The sequence below is a fragment of the Ctenopharyngodon idella genome, chromosome 24, assembly GCF_019924925.1.
Source record: "Ctenopharyngodon idella isolate HZGC_01 chromosome 24, HZGC01, whole genome shotgun sequence".
NCBI lineage: Eukaryota > Metazoa > Chordata > Actinopteri > Cypriniformes > Xenocyprididae > Ctenopharyngodon > Ctenopharyngodon idella.
The window spans coordinates 3,240,817-3,264,766 of NC_067243.1; the positions used below are offsets into that span (position 1 = coordinate 3,240,817).

Genomic DNA, 23,950 nt, shown 5'->3' on the forward strand with positions numbered 1-23,950 from the left:
AGGAAAATTAAATTGAAAAGTGACATCTTGTTCTTGTATTTATAGCAAGAAGTGATTATATTGTAAGATAATTAGGCTACACTACAGTATGTCTCTGTTTCTAGAGTAAGCATGACTGCTGGACACAAATGCTGCCTAGTAATATATATGTATGCATTTGTTTGTGTGCGTTTTCTGGTTGATCAACATGCTTTGATCACAGTAAGTATGATACAGCCAAATACATTTTTTTCTTGTAAATAAATCATACAAACAGAAATTTAAACATATTCCAGACAAATCACCAAAATCAAACAGTTGGTTCATTGTTTGCATGCTTTTATTTGGTAACTATTCCATTAGAGTAACTGGTTTGATTTGGTTATCCTATTCCTCAATCAACAACAATTAATAAACAAGTTAGTACAAGAAGTTAGACCCAAAATCACATAAGAGATATGAAATAAAGAAATTTCTTCAGAAAGCTAGCAATAATGTGACTAAATGTGTAGTGACCATTTTTTAATCCAGAAGAAAGTCAGGACTCTCAGCAGAGAAACAAGTTATATAATAAGAGAACTACACAGACTTGGAGCCATGCAGATATGTAATAGATTTTTAAAATACGCATAAACAATACATCACACAACTGAATTAGATGAGACTTAAAAAATCCTTGGTTCCTTTAAGACAACATCAGGGGACCCATGGAGATGGAAGCACTGTCATGGAATTCCACAGACCTGCGCTCTCTCCAGTGAGGTTCAGAGTCACAGTGCTAAAAGAGATTGAAAAGAGATACGTTAGAGATAACCGTCATATCCATTATATTCGTGCAAGTTGTTTAAAATTCATCAATGCCTTGGAACGTCTTTCAACCAATCATTTTATTCTAGCTTCATGCATTCTTTTTTAATTAGTATTTCAATGTGTAAAGTTTAATTAAAAAAGCAAAATTTTGAACAAAAAGCTGAGAAAATCATGTTTATCAAAGACTACACCTGGATGAGAATCAGAACAACAATCAAACATAGATCACGCAGATCGTTGCACAGTCTTACAACTTTTCATGGGCTCAAGATTTCATTCAATAACATTAAAAAGCTTTGATTAATTTGCTGATTAATGCTAGATGATTGCGTTACTTAGCATGTACATGATCAATGCTTTTTGTTTCTTCTTTGCATGTGTTTTGATCCGGAGGTCCCGTACTGGTTCAGAAGATGCATAATAGTGCCCTCTACCATATAACAGTGAAAACACGGATCGCCGGAAAATTACGTCAATTGCATGGAAGTGTTCTTCTTCTTTTTCATACAGATGTGAGAATGACATTGACCAGATATCGGGCCGCAAGTGAACCTGGACCACAAACTCTCCCTGATGCTTCATTTTTTCTTTTCTTTTCAAGAGCATCAGTGCATAGAAACACCAAACACCTTGGAAATGCCAGGTATGTGATGTCCACTTATATATTTTAACAGGATTTGTTTACAGGTATGACTGTTTATTTATATACAGTAGGTATGGAAAGTATTCAGACCCCCTTAAATTTTTTCACTCTTTGTTATACTGCAGCCATTTGCTAAAATCATTTAAGTTCATTTTTTTTCCTCATTAATGTACACACAGCACCTCATATTGACAGAAAAACACAGAATTGTTGACATTTTTGCAGATTTATTAAAAAAGAAAAACTGAAATATCACATGGTCCTAAGTATTCAGGCCCTTTGCTCAGTATTTAGTAGAAGCACACTTTTGATCTAATACAGCCATGAGTCTTTTTGGGAAAGATGCAACAAGTTTTTCACACCTGGATTTGGGGATCCTCTGCCATTCCTCTTTGCAGATCCTCTCCAGTTCTGTCAGGTTGGATGGTAAACGTTGGTGGACAGCCATTTTTTGGTCTCTCCAGAGGTGCTCAATTGGGTTTAGGTCAGGGCTCTGGCTGGGCCATTCAAGAACAGTCACGGAGTTGTTGTGAAGCCACTCCTTCGTTATTTTAGCTGTGTGCTTAGGGTCATTGTCTTGTTGGAAGGTAAACCTTCGGCCCAGTCTGAGGTCCTGAGCACTCTGGAGAAGGTTTTCGTCCAGGATATCCCTGTACTTGGCCGCATTCATCTTTCCCTCAATTGCAACCAGTCGTCCTGTCCCTGCAGCTGAAAAACACCCCCACAGCATGATGCTGCCACCACCATGCTTCACTGTTGGGACTGTATTGGACAGGTGATGAGCAGTGCCTGGTTTTCTCCACACATACCGCTTAGAATTAAGGCATAAAGTTCTATCTTGGTCTCATCAGACCAGAGAATCTTATTTCTCACCATCTTGGAGTCCTCCATGCGGGCTTTCATGTGCTTCCGTCGAGCCACTCTGCCATAAAGCCCCGACTGGTGGAGGGCTGCAGTGATGGTTGACTTTCTACAACTTTCTCCCATCTCCCGACTGCATCTCTGGAGCTCAGCCGCAGTGATCTTTGGGTTCTTCTTTACCTCTCTCACCAAGGCTCTTCTCCCCCGATAGCTCAGTTTGGCCGGACGGCCAGCTCTAGGAAGGGTTCTGGTCGTCCCAAACGTCTTCCATTTAAGGATTATGGAGGCCACTGTGCTCTTAGGAACCTTATGTGCAGCATAAAATTTTTTGTAACCTTGGCCAGATCTGTGCCTTACCACAATTCTGTCTCTGAGCTCTTCAGGCAGTTCCTTTGACCTCATGATTCTCATTTGCTCTGACATGCACTATGAGCTGTAAGGTCTTATATAGACAGGTGTGTGGCTTTCCTAATCAAGTCCAATCAGTATAATCAAACACAGCTGGACTCAAATGAAGGTGTAGAACCATCTCAAGGATGATCAGAAGAAATGGACAGCACCTGAGTTAAATATATGAGTGTCACAGCAAAGGGTCTGAATACTTAGGACCATGTGATATTTCAGTTTTTCTTTTTTAATAAATCTGCAAAAATGTCAACAATTCTGTGTTTTTCTGTCAATATGGGGTGCTGTGTGTACATTAATGAGGAAAAAAAATGAACTTAAATGATTTTAGCAAATGGCTGCAATATAACAAAGAGTGAAAAATGTAAGGGGGTCTGAATACTTTCCGTACCCACTGTATATATATATATATATATATATATATAGAGAGAGAGAGAGAGAGAGAGTTCCCTCTCAGTAATATTGTTTTTGTTTATTGATAGGCCCATTGGGGAGGGGCTTTTGTCACCGCAGGTGTGAATTGAGTAAATATTCTTGATCATCATGATTCATTACCTCTCCTCGCATATACCTTGTTTTTTACAAAACTCACTTTTTTGTTTTGTATGAATGACTGATCAGGATGATTTCACATAGTTTTATAGCAAAAATTCTAGGCTATCTGGTCGTGGTCTCAGAGGTCTAAGGAAAAAAATATTCACTATGTTTTTTGTGGACTTTAATTTTTTTTTTTTTTTGGTTTTCTTAAAAATGCAAACATGTATATTCATGTTGCTCACATATTATTGGAGCACAGTTTGTGAAGATTACAGTCTTATCAGAATCCAGCCACTTAAATGTTTATAAGCAACTGAAAAAAAAAAAAAAAAAAAAAAAATCAGGGCATGTAAAAGCTTCTCCGGGGTCCTAAACCCCCCTCAGACCCCAGAGAGTTAAATGCCTTCATAGACTTCATAGGCTCAATATTATCTGTATGAACTGCTGCACTATTATTCACCTCCTCACTCTCTTAGGTCATCTGACTAATTGCTGTACCTCACTTTCACAAACACATCAAGGGAGAATGTTGTAGATTTGTTATTAAATGTGCTTTGTTGCCTCAGACAGATGACTTCTTGTGGTTCTGGAGGCTGAATTTTGTGGACAGGGTGGGAATTACAGTTACACGTTACCAGTGTAATCTGTCAAAATGACTGATGGCCTTCAGATTTGTCTGTCACAGACAAAAAAAAAAAAAAAAAAGAAAGAAAAAAAAAGAAAAAGAAAAAATCAAAAACTCTGTCAATGACGGAAAATATTCTGTTAATATGATCTTTAGGTGCAGTGCAGTGTAATTTCAGAACTGTGTAATGACTGATGTATGCCATTTGGAAATGTTATGTTTTGTGTTTTATGGATGAAGTGTAACTGTATGGTGGACTGTTGTGTGTTGACCTGCTCTCTAGGCAAATTTCTACTAAGGGAGACAATAACAGATAAAACTAGAAGGCCCATGGTATATATGCATTTCGGTTCTTAAGTGAATTAAACAATTCACAACACTAACAACAACAAACTTACTCTAACCCTATTGAAATTATCAGAAACATTTAACTAGTTTTGAGAGGGTTTATAAACTCACAGTTGAGCAGTGATTTCTTCTCAGAAGGCAAAGGTGAACAGTACAGTGCAGGTAAACCTTAGTGGAGTTTGCAGTGAAGACAAACATCCTGAAGGAAAAACGGCTGGATGTGGAGACTCCATTCTGCAGCAGCTCAACTGTGTCGTCATTTGGATTGGGACACCTGAGAATATCAGTAATGACAATCAAAAAGTCACTTTCTTAATCTTTAATAATACTGTATAAAATAATTATGTCAACAAAATCAAAGAAAAATATATTTGTGTTATATTTTTCAAGTATACAACACAAGTGTGCAGATTAAAATTCAGAATTACTAATTGGCATCAAATTTATGGTGGCATGAAAGTGATGCTTTCAGAAAATCTGCACCCCAAATGTGATGATAATGTCTTGTAAATCATCAACAAGTTTTGTTCTACTGGCTTTTAAGGCTTAGCACTGATTAAAACACAAGAAAAGTCTTACTCTCTGCTGATGAGGTCCCAGTGGATAGATTGATGAGGCTCATTCGCAGGTGTCGCCCAAAATTTGTCAATCACTGTGGCAAACTGACGGCTGTCAACCCCCTCAACACGAACTTCCACGAACATCTGCTGGTTCACCTCCACATTCATACTTCCACTGAAGGGCTGGGAGAACTCAGCATCCTGATACAGAACCATCCTGACCTGATATCTCCCTTGACCAGCAGGAAGCTTCTTGTAGACAATGCTGTTGAAATAACAGTAGATACATTGAAACATAGTGTATCAATTTAATGACTCTACAACTATTTTACAGGTATTCAGTAGCATACAAGCTCTTGGTTTACAGAAAATTACCATATATAAAACCATTTTTTTCCTACCTCCCCAGTGGATTGATTTCCATATTTGAAGAAAGTGTTTCAGTTTGGGGGTATATACAGCTGAAATTCAGCTTCAGAATTCTCTTCCTGCTGATGGGACCATTGGTCAAGTCCTGAGCTCCAAAAATAAAGTTCTCATAGATGAAGTGAGTGCCATTGTCCTGTGGACCAGAGACATAATATTTGGACATTTAAGTTGGAATTTAATTCAATATATTATCTACAAGAATTGTTAAGATTTTTTTTTTTTTTTTTTTTAAGAGCAGCTTGTATTAAATGCATTAAACTCCTCAGTCAGCTGAAGAAAAAAAATAAGATAAAATTTGTTTGATTACAAAAAAAGCTTGGTTGCACTCTTTCATTAGTTTTACTTCAACGTTATTTAGTCAGTGACAAATTAAGATGAGTGTGTTCAAATAGCATGTAGTCCTAGTATACATAACTCCTACCACAAGATTTGTACCACAGATGTGGTCATTGTTGTCAAAATAGAACTCCACTCTGCCATTCCGGACTGTTCCTTTGCAGCTGGGGTCATTGAGGTGTAAGTTGTCAGCAGGAAAACCAGCCTCAAAGAGCAGACAGCGAGACAGAGACATGGAACCAGAGCTGCTTTCACAAACCTCAGATAAATCTGTCAAGAAAAAAAAAAAAAAGAGAGAGAGAGAGAGAGAGAGAGAGAGCGTAAGAACAACACATTAGCTTTAATAAAAAGTATGATTAATTACTTAAAACTTAGATCTGAATTGTTGTTGTGGAATGAGTCCAACCAAAAGAGTCTGGGTCGGGTCTTCGATGGCCCTCGTTACAGAAACAGCCGTAAACACCATTTTTCTCTCCACACAATTCATCCTCAGTGCAGTTGAGCTCAGAACAGAGGTCACTCACATCTAAGAGGAGAACCAAAGATTGAATGAAGCAGCCGAAGCATTTATATGCTTACAAGAACTAACTGAATTACATTACCAGGGTCAAACTTAAGAAGTTTTAGCCCTCTAATTGATTATCACCCTGGGTTATTTTTATTCATTTATTTAATTTCTTTTTGTTAATTATATAAAATTAATGATGAATGCATATTTTATTTCACTCATTTGGTTTGTAATCTCTCTTTTAAGTAATGCAGACAGGTACATTTAGGATCACGTTGAGTTATACATGATGCTAAATGTACTCATGTGCATTGATCAACTTTTCCTAAAATCAAAACAAATCTACTCAACAGTACTATGCACATACATCAGTGAGCTTGACCCAGTAACTGAAGCATAAATAGTATATAATTGGAAAACTTTGTTGTGCAGTTGGTTAAAAGGCTGGAACTTTCATTGTATAGGGTGTGAAACTTGGGTTATTGTCACTGACAGTGACCCGGCGCATACCAACTTGGGAAAGTATTTTGACTCTGACAATTAAGTCCATTATGTCATCATAATATGCCCATTGTTGTAGTGCTTTGATAGCTGATGTGGCAGACATTCCACTCAGGATGCATAAGATATTGGATGCATCTTATATTATGAGAGTACATTTAGCTTAATTCAATGGTTCTTAATCCTGTTCCTGGGGACCCCCCTGCTCTGCACATTTTGTATGTCTCCTTTATCTGACACACCCAGTTCAGTTCTTGGAGCTCTGACCTAATGAGCTGATGATCTGAATCAGGTGTGTTAAATAAGAGAGACATGCAAAATGTGCAGAGCAGGGGGGTCCCCAATCGTAACCCTGGTTCCCTGAGAAGGAGAAGGAGACACTACACCTGAATAAGACACTATGGTCTAAATATGTCTAGACGCAACAGTCTCATTGGCCTACAACAGTCTGACGTCACTACCGGTGTGACCGCAAGCATAAAAGAGCAACTGTAGTAAACATCACCAACTTCTTTGTCTGAAGATGTGGGGATGCAGCATCTTGTTCCTCTTTCTCATGGATCCAGTTTCATCCTCCTCAGCATCATTACCTCTGACTCCTGGCAGTGAGGCAGATGTGCTCAATGTCGCTGTTGCTGTTAAAAAATGAAATGAACACAAAAGTTCACAACATTTTTATGTTTTGATGAAGATGTTGATATGTCAAAGTGATTGAAGTGCTTCATGTTTGTTTAGTTCAAACAAATCCTTAGGTTGTTTTACAGGGTTGTGAGAATAGCATATTTAGTTTTAATTCAAAGGTGTATAATTACCTGTCTGTGGTGCTGCACTAGTTTGTACCTTGCCTGTTACAGAAAAAAAGTGAAATGATTAAAGTCTATTACATTTTCAGAATGGATTTCTTCATCTGCATGGTCTTTCCCACAGTGAAAGTGATATTCAAACAGGTGGTAAACAAGAGATTTTTTTTTTTCTTTTTTTTTCTAAAACATTTGCCTTTAACATGCTAATAAAGTCGACCACAAAGATGTCACGCATGAAGTGAGGTTGTACCGTTGCACACTTGAGCAAAACTCAGTGTCTGTCATTAGCCGTGTTTCCACTGTCGGGCCTAAAGCGGGCGTGCTAGTGCATGCCAGGGCCATTCGCGTTTCCACTGTCACTTCCGGGGCTTGATCGTGCCTTGTCGGGGCTTCCTCGGGGGCAAACGGCCAGGGTTTTTTGGCCCGCCGAATACCTTGGTCCAAAGCGGGCCAGCTCGGGCTTGAGGGAGTGGTTACGAACAAAGGCGGAGTTTATCTGTGTCAGGAGAGTCGGGAGACGGCAGCGCCGGCGCCACGGATGATTTCATAACCAGATAACATAAGTATTACAGACTTTTAAAATCATTTTAGCACAAAACTCACTTTCGTACTGCAGCGAGTGTTTGAAATAACTTCTGTTTGTGATCACTGCAGAAATATGCGCTATTACCATAGTAAACATGGTAAATACGACGAAATCAGACAAATCAAATACGTAGGCTATCACACATTTATTTTATATGTCAGTACGGTTTGTCTCTTACCGGACTGTCTGATCCATTTAGCTCTGCATATTTCATAAAATAAAGCAACTCTTTTCAGGAGCTTCCTCTGTTTCTGACTGAAAATATAGGCCTACTGTTGGGACTATCACTAGAGAGGATGCTAACGCTCTTTGCTAAAGCAAAGGAAAAATTTTGCCTTTGGTGAAAAATTTGTAGAAATGATCATTCTTTCTTTGTGATGTAAACACACTGTCCTGTGACTACAAATAAACAGAAACAGACGCGACTGAATAAGTAACGATATGTGCGTCCTCTTTCTTTGTGAAATAACAGTAAATACCACTTTATATCTGTGACTAATGTTTAATCTTGACACAAATTAATTCATTATGATCAATTTATCACTTATTATTATAAAAATGTGGTAAAACATTGATGCTTGGGTTTAAATCTTTATGTAAACAACGTCAACAAACGTCTGCTTTTATCATGTTCGCTTTACGATCTCACTATTTTCCTGTGAATTCTTTGATTATTTGTCTGATAAAACTTCCATTTGTTGGTGAAATGATGGGTTTGTGTGACGTTGTTCTAAAGAGGCGTGTTAAGGGTGGGTTTTAGTGAAGCCCTGCGGAGCTTCTGGCCCGACGGTGGAAATGCAGCGTGATTTTGGGCTTAGTGCTACAGGTCCGAGGCTATTAGCCTAGCCTGGCTCGTTGAAAGCCCTGGCTCGCACTGGCCCGACAGTGGAAAAGCGGCTATTGAGACCAGGACAATTCATTTAGCTCACGCCACCAACTGTGCAAAAGTTACAAAGTTATAAATGAAACTAAATGTACTCTTAGCCTTTGATTGACTTTTCTTAAGATCACCACCAGAGGTGCTATGAAAGACCAAAAAAGACTTAAAGGAGTGCCCATTGTTGTAGTGCTTTGACACAGCTGATGTGGCAGACATTCCACTCAGGATACAGTTATTTATTTCCAATAGCATCTTATATTATGAGAGTACATATCAAGCGTATAGCGTTAGTTCTGGCAGGTCACGTTAGTCAAGCTCGCATCAGCTGACACTCAGCTGATTCACATTGACCTATAGGAATAAGAAGCCTATCACCGCATTCGTATATATATGGTCCATTCAGTATTATCAGCAGGTTTAGCTCATTGCTAAGGAGCTAATTACCCTCCTCCATCCTCAGCTCCTCCTTTGTCCTGTCAGGACTTGCCCTTCTGATATTTCTTTTGATCAAACTAATTTCTTCAATTATGTTGTTACATTAATTATTGTCATTAAGAAAATTAACAATATTGCAATACTTGGTTATGTTCTGTTTACACTAAAGGGGGTTATCGTTGCTGTCCCTGCTCTTATCCATGCTAGGCTGCATGGATGGGCAGGAAGTTTTGCCCAGAACAGAACCATACCGCCAATCCAAACTGTATGTTAACTGCCAGTCATCTTTGATGATAGTGATCCTGACAGAATTAGCTTAATTCAGTGGTTCTTAATCCTGTTCCTGGGGACCCCCCTGGTCTGCACATTTAGTATGTCTCCTTTATCTGACAAACCAGTTCAGTTCTCTGAGCTCTGACCTAATGAGCTGATAATCTGTATCAGGGCCCATATGTATAAAACTTCTCAGAAATGCTCTTAAGAGTAGTGTTAAGTTTTGACTTAAGTGTCAAAAAATTCTTAGTATAAAGTAAGACTTTTCTAAGAGTAGGAGACTTTTATAAAGAAGCTACCTAAACAAATTCCAGTGACAAAGCATCTGCCACCACGTTCTCATATCCTCTTTTGTGACGGATCTCTAAAATACACGGCTGAACCATTAAAGGGGTCATGAGTTGAGAAATAAAATTTTCCTTCAGCTTTTAAAATATAACAAGTCATCATGCTACAAGAATATCCTGTAAGTTTCAGAATCGAAAACTTTTTGTTAGTCCAAAAATGTCTCGGTTACGTATGCAACCCTCATTCCCTGAAGGAGGGAACGGAGATGTACGTCAGAAGTGAACCGACGAATTGGGATATCGCTAGAGAGCCCTATCACCTTCGAGTGTAACTAAACGAGCCAATGGAATTGGCGTGCAATATTTGCATAACGCGCACTAGCCGACACTAGACACTAGAAAGGGTCCCTCACATTACCGGCTACTGTTCGCACAACTGCTCTCGCCAGCTGGCCAGAATGAGTCAGTCATCAAGGTAGTTGAGGATGCGAACGCCCTGTTCCTTGAGGGGAACAATGGCTGCCTCCGCAACCTTGGTAAAGACGCGGTGCGACAGGGCCAGCCCGAAAGGTAGGACTTTGTACTGATATGCCTGACCCTCGAACGCAAACCGTAGGAAGGGTCTGTGTCGAGGCAGAATCGAGACATGAAAGTATGCGTCCTTCAGGTCAATCGCTGCAAACCAATCCTGGGGACGGATGCATTCGGAAATGCGTTTCTGCGTAACCATCTTGAACGCCAGCCTGTGAAGGGACCAATTCAAGACTTGCAGATCCAGGATTGGTCATAGCCCACCGCCTTTCTTGGGTACAATGAAGTAGGGACTGTAAAACCCTGATTTCATATCGGCTGGAGGGACCGGCTCGATTGCGTCCTTCGCCAGTAGGACCGCCGCAATCTCCACCCGGAGAACAGGAGCATTGTCCACAGACACATGAGTGTAGTGGACACCCCTGAAGACCGGGGGACGCCAGGCGAACTGAATCGCATAGCCGAATCTGATAGTACGGATGAGCCAGCGGGACGGGCTGGGAAGCGCTAACCAGGCCTCCAGACTCAGAGCCAGCGGGACCAACGGCACCACAGACATACCCGGTGTGGGGCAGCGAGGCAGAGTGCTGGGACCCGACTCGGACGGCATAGTGGCCTGAAGTGGGGTCGGACTCCGCGAGGTGACAGTGTGTATGGGAGACGGCACAAAAGAGGCGGCCTCGACATACACATTGACACCTGCTGGCGAGGTGAGGGGGGCTGAGGGTGGTGAGGGATAACGTCACAAACCGCCAACCGCGCCCTCTTGGGACCTGGAGGATTGGGAAACAGCTCTTTTTCTGAGGAAGTGGGTACCGCTGGACTCCAGAGAGGAACAGAACCGGAACAGAACATAACAGAAAATCCCCCCGGCCCTCCTCCGGGGGAAGGAGCGATGCGGGCATTGTCCCCCGAAGAGCTGTCTTCCTCTCCTCTAAGTCGCCCGTCTCAGGACCGCTTCCTTGATCTCTTGCCACCTGGCTTGGCTGGGGGCTGAGCGGGCTGGGCGCCACGTCCGTGACCAGCTCCCTGCTGAGTGGAGGCTGCTGCTTTGCAGATTTCGCAGGGGCAGAGGACGACGGAGGCGGGCGCCGTCAGCGACGAGCAGACTGAGGAGGTGCGGCCAGCGGCGGGGTGGTGGCAGCAGCAGACCGCCGGGGCAGGATGTGTTTGATGGCCTCAGTCTGTTTCTGTGCGGCCGAGAACTGCTGGGCGAAGCTCTCGACCGTGTCGCCGAATAGGCCGACCTGTGACATGGGGGAGTCCAGGAACCGATATTTATCGGTCTCCCTCATGTCAGCCAAGGTCAGCCATAGGTGGCGTTGCTGGACCACAAGTGTGGCCATCGCTTGACCAACGGAGCGCGCCATCACCTACGTCGCCCAGAGGGCAAGGTCAGTGGCAGCGCGCAGCTCCCCCAGCAGCTGTTGGTCAAGACCACCCTGGGGCATGTCCATGTGCGCCTTGGCCTGATAGACCTACAGCAGGGCCATGGCATGCAGGGCAGAGGCGGCCTGTCCACAAGGAGAACTTACAGGCCCGGGATGGGAGACACGGTTCACCACGCCATCCAGCAGCCGTCGGACACAATTGCATCATGACGGCGCACTCGACCGGAGGGATCCCAGCGTACCCCTTAGTCTCCCCGCCATCCAGAGTGGTGAAGGCGGATGAGGGACCAGGTCTCCTTCAAACACTATACGGCATCCTCCACGACCTGGTCACCTCCTCATGCACCTCCGGGAAAAAAGGTACCGGGGCAGGACGCTGAGGACCAGCGCGGGCAGCACCGAGAAACCAATCATCCGACCGAGAAGGTTCGGGAAGTGGTGGAGGATTCCAGAAGAGCCCGACCTTCTCGGCAGCCCGGGAAAGCATAGCCGTCAACTCGGGATCGGGCTCGGGCAATGCTACGGTCCCGGAGGGAGGCAGCGCAGCTGAGTCTTCATCTCCCGAGGACTCAATCTCACCTTCCGATGCCGCGATCGACATCTGATCATCCGCAGGTGCACTGAAGGAAATGGCTGGTCGTTCAACAGAGGGACCACCACGATCCTCCGGCAACACCACTGGCTGCGGTGTTGTAGAGGGATTAGGGGCCGGCGGAGCCGAACTCGGCGGGGAAGCCCTAACCGTGATCCTCAAGTCACCCTGCCTACAAACCGACGCACTGTCCCCTTGGCCGGAGCCAGAGAAACAGCCGAACGAGGCATATGGGAAGGGACCCTCGCTCCCTGAGAACCAAGGAACGAGAGTCTAGACCTCAACACTGAGATAGTCATGTTCCCACAGTGAGAACATGAGCTATCCACAAAAGCTGCCTCAGCATGCTGAACGCCCAGACATGTGACACAGTGATTGTGACCATCAGCGGGGACCAGGGAATGACATCTTGAAAAAGACGCTGTGTCTGTCTGTGAAGCTCTTTTAGAAGGGGGAAAACAGCTCTTTGTTTTTTGTGCTGAAGCACACAGGGATCAGCCGCGGTGTGACTGCAGGTACACGCTGATCACCTAACAGTCACACACACAGAGGAACCGGCCCAAATCGCAAACCAACCGGCAAACAGTTTGCTGTAACAACAGCAGTTGAGAGCTCTGATTAGCTCACGGCTTCACTGTAGGGTGCCAACACCAGCACAGACTCACAAAAAGGCTCTTCAAAGGCTTGAACAGCACACTCAAAAGTCTAAGCAGGAACACACAAGTTGGCTCCGAAGCGAAAGACAGAGTGAAACTGCATCTGCTTCCGTATTTATACCCGCCGTGTGGGGGCGGTGCGTGTTATGTAAATATCGCATGTCAATTCCATTGGCTCATTTAGTTACACTCAAAGGTGATAGGGCTCTCTAGCGATATCCCAATTCGTCGGTTCACTTCTGACGTACGTCGATTTTATTGAAACCAAGCCCAGATTACGACTAATTCAACTGATGATGGTTAAACTTTGCAGAAAACTATGACACTGGATGTGAGATTCCATCAGAACCCTCCTGACAGCTCCCACTCCAACCACACTGGTGTCCATCTCAACCTAGAATGGAGGAGTCACATCTGGCAAACAATACAGGCGCACTACAAAGGAGAGTTTTCACAGACAAAAACATCTGTCAACACTCATCAGTCCAACTAAAACCAACCTTAGGACTACACAGTCGAGTTAACGGAGCAACTACACTAGAGAAATTTAGAGAATACCCAACCATCCCCCAAAATCTGCGCAGCTCCCGCCTCGTAATAGGTACTGGATATTCAAGGACAGCAGCCATTTCCCATCCAATGGCCGTACCTGACCATTTCTCACCTGCTTTCCATGTGACAGAAGCTTTGGCAAATTCACATTTCTTGATATTTAACTTCAAGGATGCAGCAGGCAAACGGTGAAACGCATCATATAAGGTCGACATATGTTCAGCCCATGTAGACGAATAAATGACATCATCCAAATAAATACTGCAATTAGGAACCTCGCCTAGAACCATCAACATTAAACTTTGAAAAGTCGTCGGGGTGTTTTGCAGGACGAATGCCATCTGCGTACATTGCAGAAAAGTGCCAGGGGTTACAAACGCGGAGACTTCAGAAACGCACTCGGTTAGAGGCATCTGCCAATAACTGTTCAGCAGATCTAACTTGGTGATATATTTTGCCACCCCAAGATTGTCAAAACAATTGTCAATACTCTGTAATGGGAAAGAATCAGGCAAAGTGACAAAATTGACCTTTCTAGAGTCAGTACAAAAGCGAAAAGACCCGTCAGCCTTTGGCACCAGAACGCATGGCGAGCTCTATGGACTTCTGCTCGAAACAGCAAAACCATTTTGCAATAAATACTTCATTTCATGTTTAATTTCTTCTTTCTTACTTCTTTCTCTGGGCAACGATAGGCATGTTGCTTTACTGATACTGTATTACCGACCTCGATGTCATGCTGGATGACAGTGGTACTGGGAGGAAGGTCATCGAATAAATTCGGAAAACTGTCCACCAGCTTCATTACATCTTGTCGTTGTTCACTCGATAGATAGGACAGCTGAGAAGAAAGCATGGATAAAACTTCTGAATTTTCCAAACAGCCCGCATTTAAAACATTCATGGATATGTTCAACCCATCATCCTCAGTGTCGGTAGGCAAAGTCAGTAGCAAAACTTATTTTCTTCTGCAAAAGAGAAAGAGCCTCCTTCGCCATAGTACAAGCATTAAGTAAGCATTCACGAGTATAGGAGAAAAAAATTAAGAACATTTGTCTTGTACATAGAAATTCCTCCTTCAACATTTAGTCTAATTTCGTTAGAGCTTTAGTTACTGTCCTAGCAGAAATTTTCTGTAACAGAATAGCTTCTGGAAACCATGTAGCTATTCACATGATTGTCAATAAATACTGAAAACCAAATTTAGTATGGGGAAGTGGACCCACAAAATCTGCGAGAACACGCTCAAATGGTTCACCTACTGCAGGAATATGGCAGAGAGGAGCAGGTGGTACCACCTGTTTAGGTTTCCCACAGATCTGACAAATACGGCATGTTTTGCAGTGCTTCGAGACATTTTCTCGCGGCCAGAAAAAATGTTGGAACACCTGGTTATAGGTCTTGATTATACCAAGGTGTCCAGACCAAGGATGGTCATGGGCCAGACTCGGATAGCTATCCGATCGTGAAAAGACCAGGTCTAAATGCCTTCCAAAATGCATTCGATACAGATTTAAATCCGATCGCTGAAACCACTTCAGGAGGTGGCCTGGGACACATTCCAGTCAAAACTGAACAAGTCTAAATGCATCTGGTTTTTGAAACCACACATGTAAATTTTACTCCTCCAAAAAATGCTAAAAAAAATAAACGTGTGAGAGCGTGTTATAGGCTAAATAAAATGTTATAGTCAGATATGACAGCGCTACTGTAACACGCATCGCCGCAGATGAGCAGCTGAGTAGAAACTGAAAGTAAACTGAAACTGAAAGTAAGTTGCAGATGCTCAAAAACAATCATCTTCATTAAAAGTAGTGAGACTAAATGATCTTACCAGTGCTGTTGCCGCTCTCTCTCTTATTGCAGTCTTTGATTTTGAAATTAGCTGATGATCAATAAAATGCAGCTCATATTTGTTGCTTTCGGTGATGTGAACACCATTAATCTGCATATAGCGCGGGAATTGAAGATCGGATTTATATCCGTTTTGCAGAGACACATTTATGTGGCCAAGTGTAAATGAAATCGTTTTGATAAATCAGACAGATATTTGATCAGTAAAAATGCATGAAGTGACCAGGTATAAACAGGCCCAATGTGTTGCACCACATTCCAATCCTCCAACTGCTCAGCATTTAGCGATCTACTCCACTTACACATCAGCACTGTGCCATTCTGGTAAATTTTCAGCATTCACACAACATTTTTCTAATGTCAGGTCATTTCACTAAGCATCACTCAAAGCTTCACACACGACTGGCAAATCAGACCAAAGCAACTGGATGAACTCAAGGTCATTTTGGATGTGTCCAAAGGTTAATGGAGAATATTGTTTTCCAATATTTTTGAAAAGACAGAATCGCTGAGCTTATCACTTTCTTGAATGTTACATTTTGCTTGTGCTTGCGTAGTAACAACACTAACTGGCAAACTTTTAGCAAGTCTATCAGACTGCGAATCATTACGTGAAACATCAGTAACCTGCACAACCATCATTACCTTGCCTCCAGCAATGTCATTTCCCATTATAAAATCAACACCTTTCACAGGTAAAGAGGGGCGAACTGCAACCTCGAAACACCCAGACGGCAAAGCAGAAGAGACCCATACGCGATGAAGAGGAACGGCACAAAACCCATTTCAATACCCTGCACAACAGCACTGGTATTACATGCCGGGTCCACACAAAAAATCCAAAGTGTCTGATAATATAAAGGACTGAGACCCTTCCGTATCACGGAGGATTTTTACAGTTTTCCAACTTTCGACATCATCATTCAATGACACAAACCCCTTGAACACAAAAGGCTGAAAACAGACATCAGGTGCCGTAGGAGAAATAGAGAGTGACAGGGACAGAATTTTCACCAAAACAAGACTCTTGTTACTCTTGTTTCCATTTCAGATTATGACACTCAGCCATCGTATGTCCCATTTTGTGACAGTAAACACATTCTTTACAAGATTTCGGACTGGTAGGAACCAATTTATTTTTAATATCCAAGAGATTTTTTTTTCTTTTTTTTTTTTTTTGTGAGGGAATCAGAATCAGACAGACACTTCAAAAACACAGTTTTGTGCATTGATGCAGCCTCATCAGCTAACTCAGCTGCCCATTGTACAGTACTGACTTTTTATTCATTTAAATTCACAGCAGTACACTCTGGAACACAGTTTTTGAATTCTTCAATCAGCAAAAGCCCATGCAAAGAATTACAATCAGTTACCTTGCACGCTTTGATCCACTGATCAAACAATAACACCCTTCTCGCGAGCAAACTCAACATAAGTTTGAGATGCGGCCTTCTTCATAGTACAAAATTGTCAATAATGCTCAGGAACCAATTCATATGCCCATAGGATCACATTTTTCACGGCATCGTACTGCACACTTTCCTCTAACGAGAGAGATGCACACACCTCTTGCGTCTTACCTGTTAGTTTACATTGTAGCGCCCAGACCTTGTTTGGCCATTTTAAAGCAATAGCAAATCACTCAAATGCTTGAAAATATGTTTCAACTTCCTTCTCACAAAAAGGCAGAATGATAGCGATGTTTTTAGCCACGTCAAAATGTGTAGCAGAGCGAACAGCTACAGACTGTTAACGCAGAACCAGCTATAGGAACAGAATTGTTAGAAACAATACTCAAACTGGAAGGATCATCAGCTTGTCTCAGAACTCTCTTTCAATATAGATGGCTTTTTAAACTCTCTAGGTGGCTGAGCAGCCTGCAACTCCAATTGCTGCAATTGAACTTTTGAATCAGCATCAATACGATACATCTCAATCATCTTTTCTCGCTTGAGCTGTGTCCTTTGTCTCCAACTGTAAATGAGATAACCATAACTTTAAACACGGATCTGAACAAAATGTTGGTGATGCCTCAGTAGTAAGTGAAATGGGTTCAAATTTAGGCATTGAAAATGATGGACCTACCTCCCGTCTTATATACTCTCAACTAGAAGTCATTAGTGAAACGGGGCACAGGGGTGGAGCCAAACAACACTCAGAAGAAAAAGAAAACAAATCAGAGCACAGAAATAGAAACAGAAACACACTCACAAAATACAAATACCACACCCATAAAGCTTCCCCTCAGAGGAGCCTTCCCTAAAAGGTCTGGCACTCATGGCATCAGAACTTCTTAGCTGAAACACTCCTGGACAGAATGACCCCAGATCCATCTTCCACTTGTCAGGCTTCGGCTGAGAATGCTTCCCCGACACGGATTCTCTCTGTGGGACGGTTCAAGCAGCGACGCTCTGTTTCTGCTGCACCCTGTAGGAAGAGCTGGTTGACGGTGGGGGCTACACCCACTAGCAGCCCATGACCTGAGCCCGACAAGGGAGGTATCATTGGAACGCTACTGCCTGCTGTGGTGTAGTCACATCACATGGATGTGACTACTGTGAGTCAAAGTTGTAGCACCACCAACTGGCGACAGGAAGTGTATCACTCAATTTTCAACTATATTATTAATTTGACGGTACAGACTTAATCAAATGAGAACTGAATAGAGTAATGATGATGATATTACTTTTTGAGAGATATAACAATTATGAGAATTAAACTGAACTGAGCTAAGACATAACTTATTAGTCAAAACCAAACTGAATTTAACAATTGATGATCTTCTCAAACAAACTGAACTTACTGAGCTGAACGATGGTGCTATTTTCCTTTTAGATCTGCCTTACGGCAGTCTCTTATTTTAACCCGATTTGTTTCAAACTTCATCAGATGTAGACCTGAGAAGGAATTATTGATGTCTTAAGAATATGTTAAGAATTCTTGATATCTAATGTGGATCTAGGGGCTCTATATCACCACCCTTTGACAAAAGTGGTGGTGTTTGTTTTACCTACAGTCACTAAACTCGGTAAATATATTATTCTCGTTGAGCCAGACAACTTTCTAATTTCTAGTCCAGACAACTTTCTAGCACCAAACTCTGTCAACATGAAGCCATGACACTGAGGATGCTAAATTGCGAATGGATTTTGGGTGTCTCGAACAGTGCTGCCATGGTGAGGGATTAAATTAATTTAAAAAAAAAAAAGGACACAAGAAGAATCTCAAATCGTCCTCAAAAACAATTCTGTCTCCTCCTAATTATTTTCTAATCCCTTTGGAGTATGTGCATAATTGTGGTATGTTTTGAAAGAAGACACTTGGAGCTTTATTTTTCAAGTTTCAAGGTCTTTCTCACACTGAAAGTGATATTAACATGGATAGTAAAAAGAAATGGATTTTTATTCTCTAAACCATTTGCTTTTAACATGCTAAGAAAGTCAACCCCAAAGATGCCACGCATGATCTGAGGATGTACCTCTGCATATTTAAACAAAAATCGGTGTCTAACACTGAGACCAGGCCAAATCATTTAGCACATGGCACCAACTGGGTGGAAGTTACAAAGTTATAAAAGAAGCTAATTGTACTCATAGCCTTTGATTGATTTTTTCTAAGGTCACCACCGGGGGTGCTATGACCACACAAATGTACTCAACAGTACTGCATGCATGCCATTGGTGAGCCTGACCCCGTAACTGTGGAATAAATGGTATATAATTGGGATACGTTATTGTGGAATTAGAAATGTTAAAAAAACAAAAAAAAAAAAAAAAAAACTATAATGATACATAGTTTTTTTTTTTACAAGCAGTTCATGTTATTTAGAACATGAAACACTGTTGCATTGGTAAAGAGAAAATATACTGTACAGCATCACAGCTAAACATCAATTGTATAACTGTGTTTGACTCACCTTGGCAGATGACTCCAGCATCTTCTTTGTGTCCACAGTCATGTATTCCCCATCCACTTGATGAACAGTTTTTCAGTGAAGATTCATTCCCATGGCACCGGACCTCATCCAACCATATTTTTCCAGAACCTTGTCCAAAATAAGAAGAACCCTTTGCCTCTATAACACTCCCACAGCCCAGTTCTCTACACACCACTGCCGCGTCTGTAGAATCCCAGGAATCATCACACACTGTTCCCCATATTCCATTATGGAGAACCTCCACTCCTCCAGAACACAGGTCGGGTCCATTCACCAACCTGACAACTATTAATCAAAAAAAAAAAAAAAAAAAAAAACTATTTAAAGAACATGTCATCAGGTTAAGTTGTGACATTACTTTACTCTGGCATGAATTATAGCTACAGTTAGCATCAAGCTACACATGACAATTAATGAGATTAATACTACACTTTTACTCAATATAAACCACCATCGATTGTTTGAAATAACTTCTGATTGTGGTCTAATGTGGATTTTGGACATATGATGAAGAAGAAATATGTTGTTCGTAGCATTTTTGAATAAAGTAATCACTACACCTGCTTAGCATTTCTCATGTAAACATTCTTATAAAACAATAGCTGAAATCACATGAAAAGCATACAAAGTCATAATCGTGTGTTTATTAACTTCATGTTTCATGTGTAGAAACATTTCTCTGGGTTAATATGTTTGAAACAGAATGTGAGCGTGTAGTGGAACTTTGTCATTAGAAGAGACAGGACGGATTATGAACCCAGTATGAGCAGCGAATGATCTTCCTCTGAGCCAGAAGTCGCAAAAAAGTGATAACACAGGGAGACATCGCTGGAATCCACTAATATGCTCACCATATCGCACCATATCAGACTCAGCTGTCAAGTCATCGTTAGGTAAGTCACAATGGCAATGCCTTGGCATTAGTTTTTCCGATGATATATGTCACCAACCGTCAAGCATTAGGCCTACATTTAAGTGAAAATGAATGTCAAGTAGGCTAATATGCAGCTTGTTGTGCGTTTTGAAACGGCGAAAATCGCAAGATATGTAGAACATGAGTTCACACAACGTCACATCACGCAAATGCAGCGCTTCTGTGAACGGAGAAAACAGAATAAACTATAGGCCTACATAACACATATACAATAAAAGGGAATATTTAGGCCTATAGGCTACGCGATATTTCACTATTTAATTAGGTCTACAGATTAACAAAACGAAAGTGGTTCATTGTGGCGCACTCCAAAGATCTAGGAAAGGAAACAGACATTCTGCTTGTTTTCATTATTTAAGTGTCTTTTGTAAATGTATGAATTATGTCTTGCTTTTACCTGTATGACCATAAATTACGGAGTACAGTTTACTGTTTTAAAAGGAAAAAAAATTCCAGTGGTCGCGCCGGTGCCTCACGCGCGCGCACACAAATTCTTGCATTGCTTACTTGATATCGCAGCCTGTTAAATAATTAAAATACAATCAAACATATAAAACGTTACATTGCTCAATTTAATTCTGTAATACGCTCTGCCGTTTACCACCCGTGACCACCGCCTGATTGTGTGAAGGATCTAACATAGCCTATCATCCAAATCATCTCCAAGTGTACGGCAAGGATCCAGGATCAAGAGATTCATCATAGAGACCATGTTACAGGAGAAGCAGCGTGCCCAGTTTAGTCCAAATTTTCTTTGAAGAGACTTGATTGCTTTATATTAGGGATGCACCGATACCATTTTTTTAAGGACCGAGTACGAATACCGATACTTTTTTTCTGGTACTCGCTGATACCGATGCCTATACATTTATTAATTTCTCTCTCTATCTCTCTCTCTCTTTTTTTTTTGATGTTGCAGTTTTCCAAGCACAACACAGTGAGACTAATGAATGTAGGACAGCTTCTTTATTATTACTCTAATGAAAAAAGTAATAATTTTTATGTGCTTGTCACAAACTTAAAGAACAAAAAATTCACAGTGTCCAATAACCTTCAAAGGGCATAATTACCAATATATATAATTGTTGTTATATAAAAAGAAATTTACAAACAAATTACAAACAATACAACAAATACTATAGAGATACAAATTAAATAAAATTGTTTTTCAGATACAGTAGGTTTATTTACCATGTATACATTTAACATCTTTTGTTGTTTTATTAACATTAATGACAAATATAGGCTACGGTCCCTTTAAGACCGAATCCATGGATACTGACACATATCCTGTTTTCACCCAAATGTTTACGTCCACTTAAGCCATAACCGACTGTATTTACGTGAGATACTCCACACGATGGACATTTTGACAACTATGTGTGCATTTGACCATTCAGGCACGAGGAGAACTGATCGCGTGCTGTCTGAGAGAACTGGGATCGCGCGCAAGAAAGAAAGAGAGAGAGAGCGCGCACGCGAGAGAGAGCGCTTCTGGTCTGTGTCATTCAGCGCGATTCCGCCTATCCCGCCTTCACTAATCGATAACGAATTGTGATTGAAAGCATGCAGTTCGCAATGTGTGGGTTGTAATCATTAATTTTTAAGTATTTCCACACACCTGAGGCTAACATTGTTTCTGCTGCTGCCGCCGGTGTCTCTGTACACAGACAATTCTGTCAGTTACGTCACGTGAGATATCGGTCTTTGGTATTGGGGGTATTTTTATGAGTACGAGTACAAGTACACGAGCTTGATATCGGGCCGTATCGGTATCGGTGCATTCCTACTTTATATGATAAACAAATTAAATTTAGGCTTTTATATTTATGTATAAACTTTAATCAGCAAACATAAACAGAAGCTCAATCGCACTTGCTTGAAGCATGAGAGCTCAAACGTGCTGCATAACACACAAGAATGAACCTTATTGGTTCTCGCGGAAACTAAAACGTGCTGCGTAACAAAAGAATGAACCTCACTGGTTCTTGACAAAGCTCAAGCGTGCTGTGTAACACACGAGAATGAACCTCATTATTTCTTGAGGAAGCTCAAATGTGCTGTGTAACACACGAGAATGAACCTCACTGGTTCTTGTGGAAACTCAAACGTGCTGCGTAATACACAAGAATGAACCTCATTGGTTCTCGCGGAAGCTCAAACTTGATGCGTAACACGAGAATGAACCTCACTGGTTCTTGTGGAAACTCAAATGTGCCGCGTAACAAAAGAATGAACCCCACTGGTTCTTGCGAAAGGTCAAACGTGCTGCGTAACGCAAGAATGAACCACATTGGTTCTTGCGGAAGCTCAAATGTGCTGCGTAACACACAGGAATGAACCTCATCGGTTCTCAGAGAAACTCAAAAGTGCTACGTAACACAAGAATGAACCTCATTGGTTCTTGCGGAAGCTCAAATGTGCTGCGTAACACACGGGAATGAACCTCATCGGTTCTCAGAGAAACTCAAAAGTGCTACGTAACACAAGAATGAACCTCATTGGTTCTTGCGGAAGCTCAAATGTGCTGCGTAACACACGGGAATGAACCTCATCGGTTCTCAGAGAAACTCAAAAGTGCTACGTAACAAAAGAATGAACCCCACTGGTTCTTGCGAAAGGTCAAACGTGCTGCGTAACGCAAGAATGAACCACATTGGTTCTTGCGGAAGCTCAAATGTGCTGCGTAACACACGGGAATGAACCTCATCGGTTCTCAGAGAAACTCAAAAGTGCTACGTAACACAAGAATGAACCTCATTGGTTCTTGCGGAAGCTCAAATGTGCTGCGTAACACACGGGAATGAACCTCATCGGTTCTCAGAGAAACTCAAAAGTGCTACGTAACAAAAGAATGAACCCCACTGGTTCTTGCGAAAGGTCAAACGTGCTGCGTAACGCAAGAATGAACCACATTGGTTCTTGCGGAAGCTCAAATGTGCTGCGTAACACACAGGAATGAACCTCATCGGTTCTCAGAGAAACTCAAAAGTGCTACGTAACACAAGAATGAACCTCATTGGTTCTTGCGGAAGCTCAAATGTGCTGCGTAACACACGGGAATGAACCTCATCGGTTCTCAGAGAAACTCAAAAGTGCTACGTAACACAAGAATGAACCTCATTGGTTCTTGCGGAAACTCAAACGTGCTGCGTAACACACGAGAATGAACCTCATTGGTTCATTCTTTCTGATTTCATTTTAAGTGCTGTAATTTAATGTACAATATATGCATAATCATATTTTAAAGATTTCATCTCAAACTTACGAAGGTCACAGGCAATGACTTTGGGAAGGCTGAAGAGTTCACGGACCTTAGAATCAAGGGAATGGTTAAATATGAGGAAGTCTGGGAATGACTATAGGGGGCAGCAGTGAGGGAAGTAATCATCAAAATGTTCTTTGAGAATGTGTGCACTGTTGATTAAATGGTGATCCTCCCTTTCAGAAGAGAAGGGCGATGAGGTGACAGTGCAGCTCGGGATAAGGAAGAAGATGAAGAGGAGGAGGAGGAGGAACACGTAAGTTAGGCAGTTTTCTCATACTTTTCTAACAAAACGCAATAAACCTGACTAAAACCATATGGTAAAATTATTTTTCAGCTTCCAGTTTGCAAAGATCCAAAGTGAATATATAGAAGACCCTGCCCTCTGCTGGTGGGGTAAGAAAGACACTCTCCCTCTTCTCTCAGCTCTCA

The 23,950-nt window shown here is 41.7% G+C and overlaps 1 protein-coding gene across 50 annotated transcripts in view; it reads right to left on the reverse strand.

The window, feature by feature from the left end:
* Positions 1-301: 301 nt before the first annotated feature.
* LOC127507802 (deleted in malignant brain tumors 1 protein-like) overlaps positions 302-23,950 on the reverse strand; it is a 163,932-nt gene continuing 140,283 nt past the window's right edge. For all 50 annotated transcript variants that reach the window (XM_051885174.1, XM_051885191.1, XM_051885208.1 and 47 more), the window contains 9 exons: positions 19,299-19,604; positions 7,355-7,387; positions 7,052-7,177; positions 5,940-6,059; positions 5,619-5,803; positions 5,170-5,330; positions 4,788-5,033; positions 4,320-4,482; positions 302-757 (listed from right to left, as the gene is read on the reverse strand). In XM_051885174.1, coding sequence (XP_051741134.1) covers positions 665-757; positions 4,320-4,482; positions 4,788-5,033; positions 5,170-5,330; positions 5,619-5,803; positions 5,940-6,059; positions 7,052-7,177; positions 7,355-7,387; positions 19,299-19,604 — 1,433 coding nt within the window. In that variant the 3' untranslated portion in view covers positions 302-664. The remainder of the gene's footprint in view (positions 758-4,319; positions 4,483-4,787; positions 5,034-5,169; positions 5,331-5,618; positions 5,804-5,939; positions 6,060-7,051; positions 7,178-7,354; positions 7,388-19,298; positions 19,605-23,950) is intronic.